A 10,748-nucleotide genomic window follows, 5' to 3' on the forward strand; every position below is an offset into this window, starting at 1 on the left:
TGTTTGGTAGTGTGGCAGTGAAAGGGTTAACCTTCTGTATTGTCGCACTGAAAGGGTTAACCGTTTGGTAGCGTGGCAGTGAAAGGGTTCATTTAAATGCAGAGGTCAGTAACAATGCTTTGATGTGGAGATGAAAGGTAAAGAGGGGAGAGACTGACAATATCTCAGTGATTTACTGTCAAAACATGTGAGACATATTGGACGAGCATCTGCCTCACCCTACCTTCAACTTAACATCGCTGCGCTTTTAGAATATGAGGACAGACAAAGGGGGGAGAAGCGGTTTCACCGAGGGGTTATGTAAGTCTTCGCTGGCTCTCCCCCTAACCGTTTTTGTCAGTTTTTCCAAGGCCTTATTTACGGCTCAAGTGGTACTGCTGAAATTATAATAATAACTGCATCTGGTTGCGAAAGGCTGCCAGAGACCTTTTGAGGTCTTTCCACAAACAACGTTTGTCTGACTCTTCACGATGCTGCTGTTATTCTCGCTAAAGAACTTTTACAAGCTGAGATATTAGCGCTGGCACATTCGGAGGAGTATAGCCTATTACCGAGACACACAATAGGTTGTTTGTTCGCAGACGTGAGGTGTAACGAACAAAGGCGGACTTCTAGTCGAGAGAGAAGGTGAAAGAGAGCGGCGGGACAGATTTGACAGGTATCTACATCATGGCTATATATGCATGTGGCTTTTTCAGGGAGGCAAGAAAAGCGGACTCTGTATCCCAGCGTGCACCTGTTCCTGTCTCGTCACAAGCCCGTAAGTCGTGGATGCCACTCAGGAAACGTCCATGTTGATGACATCTTCAGTTCATATGGCTGGTCTGACTTAGATTTGAACTGCTGAGGAAGCCTCCCACTCTGCGGCGTTCACCCTCCTCTCTCTCTCTCCCCTCTCTCTCTCTCTCTCTCTGTCTCTCTCTCTGTCTCTCTCTCTCTCTCTTTCTCCCCCTCCCTCTGTCTCTCTCTGTCTCTCTCTCTTCGTCCCCTCCCTCTGTCTCTCTCTCATTCCCTCTCTTTTTCTCCAGAGACCTCTAGTTGTTGAACACCACACAGTATACCTACTGACCCTCAACCCCACACATACAAGGAGGGAGATCAACAGGTAAGCTTTGCATGTGGAGTGGATTTGTTTAATTTCCTGTTTGATTTGTCCCTCTTTATTTTGGCTTTCCGAAATGGCATTATCGAACTGTGACTGCTAGGCTCTAGGGGCAATGGCCGGGACACAAGTCTTACAGGGCTTCCCAGGACAATGCAGGAACAACAGAGATTGAAACTATAAGTGATGCAGAATCAGTTTAAAAAAATCTGATGATTTGTGCACGTCACAGCAGAAGAAGGAAAAACTTCAGCAAAGCTAAGTCTATTACTTTCATATGTTGATTTGTATCGGCAGTGCCTTTTGTGCTGGTTTGCATGAATTACTGAATTAGATGTCTATATAGAAATATAATATATGACTATATTTTAGTATTGGATCTCATCTGTGTGCATCGTTTTTTGGCTCATATTTCTTATGCCATGTCTCCTATATTATGTCTCTGTCTCCAGAGAGTTGCTTCTTCTGGATCTTTATGATGTTTTACCATATTATATTTTATGCTGGCTACAACTGATCAGAAACCAAACTAAGTACTATAATCAGACACTTGGATATTTTGTATACATATAGTAATAGGGATGCTTTGGAACATCTGGGTTAAATCTTTGATATTACAGTATTACTAAATAGTGTATATAGAAAAGTTGTAAAAGTATAGTGTTGTGGGCTTTTCTGTATGCACGGGTCAATCTGGGTTTTTTACGGTGTGGAAAAGTACTGGTATTGTTGTGCTACACCCAGATGGTTGGATCAAGAATGTACTGGGCCCCCACAGGCCCCATATTGCCTAAAATGAACCCTGAAACAACTCGCAGCCCATATTGTAATACGAGCTTCACTGTGTTTCTCAAGTTTTCCATGCATCCTTTCCAGCGTCACTCTTTTACAATTTTTCCATTATTTTACAATCAGTTAAAATCCCTGAGGGTGCGTTGAATTGACTTGAATGGAAACCGCCGGGCAGCTCTAACTGATTGTTTCAAACGTAATGGTTCCTAAATGGGACCATGTTTATTTCCTGTTGCAGTGTTTGCTAATATGATTAGCTGACAGGAGATAAACGTGGGCCCAAGCTGTTCCCCAGACAGGCAATTCCACAGAAAAGGTGGTATAGACAATGTTCTAATGCAACAACATACCAGGGTTCCCACAGACATTGCTAAATGAAATTCAATGACTTTTAAGTACTTTTCCAAGCACTATTTTGAATTTTCAAGGATGTCACTCGAAGGATACAATTCACTTTTAAATGCTGTTTTTTAAGCATCTTCTTGGCCTGCTTGCCAGCTAGAGCAAGCTAGAGCATCACACGTGAATAAATGAGGAACAGCAGTTGGAGCGAGCGAGACAGCACCTCGTCAGATTTGATTAAAACAGAACAACAAAAAAACTATTTCTTGATTCAGAACAATTTGATCATGGATGAACAAAACATTCAATGCGAATGGTTGATTTGAATTTCAAGGACCTTTTAAGCACCTTGTTAAAAAATTGGCCGTTTTCAAGGAATTCCAGGCAGGCCTTGAATGTTTTTGGTAAAAAATCAAGCACTTTAAGCACTTCAAGGACCTTGTGCAAACCCTGACATACACATTCTAAAAAGGCCCCTTTGTGTTTCCTGTTGCAATGTTTGTTAATACAGTAACTGACGGGAACAGGGGCCAAAGCAACGTTGTTCCCCTGGCAACGCAATGGCGACAGAATACTTGCCATCTATACAGTATTCTAGAATGTCAAGACTATGGCATGACACGAAAAAAACTCCCTTTTGGTTCCAGCATTTGTATTAGATTCCTTGGGGCCCTCATTCATCAACGTGTCTTACGCACAGATATGTGCTTAACCTGTGCGTACGACCATTCCTAAGCAAAGAGTGGGATTCATCAATTTCAACTTGAACTTGACTTCGTGCTTATGTGTACGCACAGCTCGGAGCACACTTAGCTGACGCCCAGTGGTAGAATATATTATTACAACAAGGAAATGAGCTTTTGTGCATTAGTTTCAACACTGGCATGTTCTGTATGAACCGTAATTCATTATAGTTCATTGTAAAATAGCAACAGTAGTGTAATTATGGTCAAAACCCTATAAATAGCATTTGGAATAATAGATCTTTCTCTCAGAATGAATGCAGCATGGTTTATATAGCGTTATCGGAATATACAGGGTGTACTGACTGACTGCGCTCCGCGTAGCTCAACTCGTTATTATTTTGCGCACAGACCGCAGAAACACGGGAACGTTTTGATTATATTTAAAAGGCTTTACGTTAAACGAAACAAGTGGAATTTCGAAGCTGTAAGCAGAATACAAGTCATATGAACACCCACGATATAGTGTTCTTCCCCCTTTTTACTGTATAAGAAAGAATAAAAAACGCATTGCAATGACACCAGATAGTGGACAGACTATGTATATGATGGGATTCAAGTTCGCGTTTTTGTTGATCATAGGCATGCTGTCAGAGTATGATATCTTAATCAAACATTCTAGAACATTTGTCGTCACAGATCATGTCACAATAGAACATAGGCTATGGCATGGTCCATCGTGATATTGTGTAGACTGTTATTACTGTACCGGTACCACCCATTGTGACAACAGCCTTGTGAGTCCCGCACACAAACATGATGGAATTCAAGTTCATGTATTGAAAGGCAGGCTACATCATACATGCAGTGAGATTCATTGTTCTTGTATATGCTCTCGTATTATTGTTTATATAGGCTACCCAATACTGACATCAAAATAGATTGTAGTATGCCTCTAGAAATCATATGCAGCAGGTAGAAAATTGACAGAGAATCCATCGCGATTTGGAATAAAATTGAGGAGAACTTTAATCCCTGGGTATTAATCAAACAACACGGGAAAAGGCAGTCATATTCCAGCACGGTCTTTATTAGTGTTTGCGTTGCCCAGGCAGCAATGGTTAATAGATATCATATCCGACATCACCGTTCTCATAACACGCTTCCCTCGGCTTAGTCCATTTTTCCACATTTCATGGGGGTATTCCATTACCGCATATGGTTAATCGGGAGCGGTTCTGGTATGCAAATACTTAAAACAGTGCACGAGCTCAAACGTAGGATCAAAGTCATATTTATCAAGACAGGTGTGCGTAGAACCTGTGTACGCACGTGTGATGAATCCCGTTCTTTTTGTGCGTGCACTGATTCTAAATTCTGTGCTTACGTGTGGAAATAGAACATATTTTACGCCACGTTGATGAATGAGGGCCAAGCTTGTCTTTAGTTTATTTGACAATTATTCAAATACATGACATGTTACAACAAGTCATGCATCCTAAAATGATCAAGGATAGTACAAAAAAGTCCTTGGTCTCAGCAGCACATAGTATTTACATAAACATGTATTACACATATTATCATCGGCCTACAGTATATTGCAAAAAATGTTAATGTAAAAGTAAAATACAACATTATTAATAAAATATGTACAATGTGTACAGACACACCAAAACTACACTACATTAAAACATGAAGCTTCCTGAGTTACTCAGGGACATTTTCTAGGAGCCATTTCCTAACGTTCACCTTGAAACTACACAGGTTCAAGCCCTGTTTGGTGGTCAAAGGCAACTCGTTCCACTCCTGTGCTCCTCATTCCATCCTCCTCCTTGGAGGATGCAGGTTTGCTACGCTAGATCTCGTTCTGTGGCTGCTTGATTCACTAACACTAGGAAAATAGTTGCTAAAATATTTGGGGGCCCTGTTATTGATTATTTTGTGTACCATGTTGAGCCTAAACTGGGCTACTCTGGCCTCAACTGGTAGCCAGTTGAGCTCCTGAAAATGACTCCTCCCAACATGATCACGAGGGCCTAGGCCCATCACAACCATGATCAGCTTATTCTGTGACACCTGTAGTTTCTTCTGAAGCTGACAGTCCCTCAAACCAGGGTACACTAGCATAATCAAAACGACACCAGGCTGTTGGCTAGTAGTCTAAGGCTTTCCCTGTCAAGCAGATTGGCCTTTCTAGCCAAAACCTTGTGCGGGCATTTATTTTAACAGCACCTGTAAGGCCACCCCCCCCCCCCCCCCCAGACTGTCAGCCAGCGTACAGCTGAGGTACTTCACTGCTATTCTTGCTGCTATAACATCTGACCCTAATTTTACCTTGAGTTCAGGAGCCTTTTTTAATCTGGGCTTAAATCCGAACAAAATAGACTATGTTTTGCCTAAGTGAGGTGAGTGCCAATTGACAGACAGCCAATTGCTAACCTTAGAGAGTTCCTCTCCTAGCATTCTTTGGCGTGTACTCAGATCCTTATGGAAGATGAGCAAAGCTGAATCATCTTCAAATAAGAATAAATTAGAAGAACATGCATCTCTCATATCATTTATGTACAATAAAAATAGCAATGGTCCTAAAACACTTCCTTTGCGGCACCCCACAAACTATTGGTTTGGCATTCGACATAAATCCATTGACCTCTACCCTCTGGTCCCTGTCTGTCAGATATGAGGCAATCCACTTTACAGCTGTATCATTCAGTCCCAGAGCTTTCAGCGAGACCATGATTTACTGTGTCAAAGGCTTTTTGAAGATCAAGTAAGACCATTCCACACAGTTTCCCTTCATCCATCTCCTTTCTAATAAAATCAGTAGAATATGACTTCCTAAACACTGATTGGAATTCATATAGAAGATTTCCCTTGCCAACATATTCTGATATCTGCTGCTTGTGCACCACTCTTTCTACAAATCTTGGATGTGACACTCAAAATGGATACTGGCCTGTAATTACCAGGCTCAGAGCTATTCCCTTTTTTGTACAAGGGAATGATCTTTGCATGTTTAATACCACTTGGTACAATGCCTTGCTCCAGGGAGAGGTTAATAAGATGTGCAACACAGGAAGCTATTTTCTGTGCCCCCATCTCTTAAAAACTTAGCAGAAATGTTGTCCAAGTTTGTTTTGTTTCTCCTGGTAACTCTAACCGTGAGTATATTTTTTCTTCCCGTCCATCTTCCCTCCTCCCCTTCGTCTCTCAGCAGGCATGTTTTCACTCCACATCCCACTCTTGGCCACACTGGTCGGCCTGGCCGTGTGTCAGTACGAAGACTACGACTACCAGCCGGGTCCCCAGTTGGGGCCCTCTGGGCCTAACTGCAACCAAGAGTGCGAGTGCCCCTACAACTTCCCCAGTGCCATGTATTGTGACAGCCGCAAGCTCAAGTTTGTCCCCGCCGTGCCGTCGGGCATCAAATACCTGTACCTGCAGAACAACCAGATCGACGAGATCAAGGCCGGAGTGTTTGACAATGTCACCGCCGAGCTGCGCTGGCTGATCCTGGACAACAACCAGATCACCAACGACAAAGTCGCCGCGGGCACCATCGACAAGCTGACCGCCTTGGAGAAGCTCTTCTTCAGCAACAACGGCCTGACGGCGCCCGTCATCCCTCCCTCCAAGGTCCTCGACGAACTGAAGATGATGAACAATAAGTTGTCCAAGTTCCCCTCTGGTCTGCTGTTGGGCAAGGAGAACCTGACCTCCATCCACCTCCAGCACAACGAGCTCACGTCGGAAGCCATCGCCGGAGCTTTCAAGGGTCCCAAGAAGCTGTTGTCCCTGGACGTGAGTCACAACAAACTCAAGAAGCTGCCTGCTGGTGTGCCCAGTTCACTGGAAATCCTTTACGCCGATTACAACGATATCGACAGTATTGCAGCCGGATACCTGAACAAGCTGCCAGCGCTCCAGTACCTGAGGATCTCCCACAACAAGCTGTCGGACTCGGGGATCCCCGCCGGGGTGTTCAACGTCTCCACCCTGATAGAGCTGGACCTGTCCTTCAACAAACTGCAGTCCATCCCTGAGATCAACGAGCAGCTCGAGCAACTCTACCTGCAGGCCAATGCCATCAACAGTAAGTGGCATGTGCCAATCCTTTCTAATTCAGTACTTCCAGTTGCCCGATTAAAAGCACCATATATTTTACATCAATATTTTAATATTTGTATGTGGATGGCTTTGACTCTATAGTTTTATGATTAAATTAATTTTTTCTCTTGAACATAGGATTGGGAAAAGTACATTTTATAAGATTATTTGGCATAATATGGTAATAATAAGGTGAAGGGTAATGGATGAACTTGCTTCTGCCATCCTTTTTGCCTCTTTGCAGAGATCGACGTGGGAAGTTTCTGCAAAGTTGTTGGACCAATGAACTACTCCCGCCTGAAGCATCTGCGTCTGGATGCCAACAACGTCACGCACACCGACATGCCCGAGGAAGCTGCCAACTGCCTGCGTGCCGCCTCAGATATCATGTTTGATTAAGGACCTTTATTGTTTGCTACGGCGCATCCCTTCCCTCTCCCTCATGACTTGGCGAAAAAACCCACAGCCTCACGGGGTTGCGAGTTATGTCCCAATATCCAAATTCCCGTATTACTTGCACATCCTTGCACTTTTTGACATGCTAGGTGGTGCGCAATTTGGGCTATTGTTTTCTTTTATTGTGATAGTCATATCCGTCATCAATTAAAATACTCCTCCTGTACACATTAAGGTATTTATTGTTCTGTATCAAATAATTTAGACAATTTATCAAATGTCCTACGGAGGTTCCAATTGTTTGTTTGGTTGTATGAGTAGATAACTGAATTAATCCTATTTCAAATCTTCAGAAAAAATTATAGTTTTTTTTATCAGAAAACAAATCCAAAAAGACGCAAAGAAATCTGAATTAAATGCTTTTTATTGAAAAGTGAACACACACGTAAACATTCCATGTTGATCTGCGTTCAATACTGACACAGTTGAGTGTACAGGTCATTGTGTCTTAATTATAGTTGTCTGTCTTGTATGTTTTAATGTTTAGCATTTCTTTGTAATGAGTGTGTACGCACAAAATTTGCTATTGCTGTGCTAAAGACCTGCAGGTAAGGAAAAAGCTGGATTGTGTGCCGTGGATTAGGTTTACAATGTCAACTGAAAAATAAATAAATGAATGGTACAATACATACTAGTTGAGTGCTTCCTGGATCAAAAGGTTTTAACGAATCAATGAATTTACAAGTTTTGTTCGAGGCAATCCGCATGTTGTGAGATTGGTTTCACAAAGTTGCCATCAGTTGCTCACAGGATTGTATTTAGTTTACTTCATGAAATATCCTGTCGACAAACGTCTTCTAATTTGTCAAAGATATAATCCGACCTTGCAAATTTATAGGAAATTCTTCTTTATAGAAAATTATTTTGATAACTGGGAATAAGCTCCAAATTAAGTAGCATTTAAATAAATGCATTCAGCAAGAACAATATACGTAGTTAATGATAATTGATAGTTGTACGATTTTATTGACATTTTTATTTACAACACCACTGAACTTGGGTCCAAATCCTTGTTTTGTGGCGCCGACAGATGACGTCATCATCAATTTACTTTTAAATTAAAGAGACCCTATCCCAAATCATAACAACAAGGTAATGAAATGCGTGTTTGATTTGTAGAAATAGAGGCGCAATTAACAACCCAAGAATGAAAATCACTGTTTTTCCTTGTTTGAATTTAATTGCTTCTCACACTGAATTATCTCTGCTGTTCTTAAGAAATCCTAATGCAGACGATTGAGTCAAAATGTTTTTTTTATATGCTATCCAATTCATAGCTGTTCATTGTTATGCACATTGCTGACTTGTATACAACATTTGCATTACTTTCATGCATCCAATGGTATCATTGTATGATAATAAACAACAGTGTTTTGCAGTTATGATGCCTTTACAGTTACCTTGCTTGCTATGTTTGATCTGCTTTTTCACAATAATAACAAGCCAATGTGACAATGTTGTATTGCTCTAATGCTGTTGCAATGTCAAAGAATGTAAATCACAATTTCTTTGTGGCCTTATCACTGAGTAACTGCTGGTAAATTTACTGTGAGGATATAAAGTACAGTTGAATAAACTACATTTCCAACATACCTGTATGACATAACTTTTTAAACTTACTGTAAATCTGAGGTACTTTCAAATGTGCATGCGAAATGCATGTGTAAGTATTAAATGTTTTTTAATCATAGAATAGATGCAGGGTGGGTTAGCATTTTGGATAATCACTATATAGGCTAATTGGTAAGAATTCAAGAGCTCCATCATTAATTGAATTATTATTCAAAATCTTAGCGGGTTACTGATTGCAGTGAGACAACCAACACCACCTATAGCAGATTATGGGTTTAATTAAACCAAACAACAATGCTCATTTAAGCAATATAGTGTAGGGCTGAGAGTCCTATAGTATGGTGTGCTGCCGCCAATAACCGCAACCGCACTTATAGTTATTGCTTTAATACAAACTTTAATTTTTAAATTTTTCTAAACGTTAAAAAAAGACAGAAGCTTCTTTTTGGGTCAACCAAATGACGTGTTGCCTGTTCCAATCATTGTCACCTAGCTTGGCTTGATTAGCATTGGCTGCAATCAGTCATTATGACTGGGTGTTAGTCGGGGTTCGCAATGCAATGTTTTAGTTCTTTGTTGTTGTCTCTGAAGTGGATGAAGTCATGTAATTTGCTCAGATGTACAAAGCAGAGAACAAAGAGACAGGGAAGACAGGGATCTCTCTATTCTCCAAGGCCTGTCAGTGAGTTTCAGATGTATGGTATGTTTCTTTTATGTCCAGATTGTGTTCAAAGAGTGTTGTATTTGGGCCTGTGCCCAGAAAGTTATCTCATCTCTCTTCCTGTGTCTTTTACTCCACACCGTTTTCACTTGTGTGTCTCTGCGCATGAATATAAATTGACGTGTCTGCTTGTATCGGTCACACATGTCCATATGGCCGCAGTAACAGGAAGAACGCGCTGCTGGTCCTGGAGGGCTGCAGGGGTTGCAGGGTTTGACTAAATACCACAACAAGGATATTGCTGTGCACATCCACTCTTCAAATCACCCAAATGGTAGCCACATGACAACATGCTATGCTATGCTATGCTATACTATACTGTAACATACCATACCTTACTATGTTATGCTACGCTATGCTATGTTATGTTATGCTATGCTATGCTATGCTATGCTATGCTATGCTATGCTATACTATGCTATACTATGCTATACTATGTATGCTATACTATGCTATACTATACTATGCTATACTATGTATGCTATGCTATGCTATACTATAACATACAGTACTATACTGTAACATATATGTACTGTTATGCTATGCTATACTATACTATGCTATGCTATACTATGCTATACTATGCTATACTATACTATGCTATACTATGCTATACTATAACATACAGTACTATACTGTAACATATATGCACTGTTATGCTATGCTATACTATGCTATGCTATACTATGCTATAGTATACTATGCTATACTATAACATACTATACTGTAACATATATGCACTGTTATGCTATGCTATACTATACTATACTATGCTATGATATACTATACTATACTATGCTGTAACATACCATACCTTACTATGCTATGCTATACTATACTATGCTATACTAAACTATGCTATGTTATACTATACTATAGTATACTATAACATACCATACTATGAATAGAATAGAATAGACTTTTAATTGTCATTGCACAGTATACAACGAAATTTCAGGGGAGCTCCCACAGA

The 10,748-nt window shown here is 40.7% G+C and overlaps 1 protein-coding gene across 3 annotated transcripts; it reads left to right on the forward strand.

Annotated features, from left to right (window-relative positions):
* The first annotated feature begins 616 nt into the window (after positions 1–616).
* lum (lumican) lies at positions 617–9,074 on the forward strand. Of its 3 annotated transcripts, XM_084330189.1 has the most exons (4): positions 617–658; positions 1,029–1,105; positions 6,134–7,012; positions 7,271–9,074. In XM_084330189.1, the coding sequence occupies exons 3-4, from the start codon at positions 6,139–6,141 to the stop codon at positions 7,423–7,425; spliced, it is 1,029 nt and encodes a 342-aa protein (XP_084186315.1). In that variant the 5' UTR covers positions 617–658; positions 1,029–1,105; positions 6,134–6,138; the 3' UTR covers positions 7,426–9,074. The 3 variants fall into 3 exon arrangements, with proteins under 3 accessions (XP_084186315.1, XP_084186314.1, XP_084186316.1); XM_084330188.1 differs by lacking the exon at positions 617–658 and having other exon boundaries at positions 956–1,105; XM_084330190.1 differs by lacking the exon at positions 617–658 and having other exon boundaries at positions 1,020–1,105; positions 6,137–7,012.
* Positions 9,075–10,748: the final 1,674 nt, after the last annotated feature.

This window comes from Notolepis coatsorum (genome assembly GCF_963971535.1).
Source record: "Notolepis coatsorum genome assembly, chromosome: 15".
Taxonomy (NCBI): domain Eukaryota; kingdom Metazoa; phylum Chordata; class Actinopteri; order Aulopiformes; family Paralepididae; genus Notolepis; species Notolepis coatsorum.

What these genes read in the sequence shown, in the direction of transcription:
- lum (XM_084330189.1), top strand. Translation starts at nt 6,139, where the DNA reads ATGTTTTCACTCCACATCCCACTCTTGGCCACACTGGTCGGCCTGGCC. An exon ending in GCAGGCCAATGCCATCAACA is followed by an intron (nt 7,013 to 7,270) that starts GTAAGTGGCATG and finishes GCCTCTTTGCAG; the next exon opens with AGATCGACGTGGGAAGTTTC.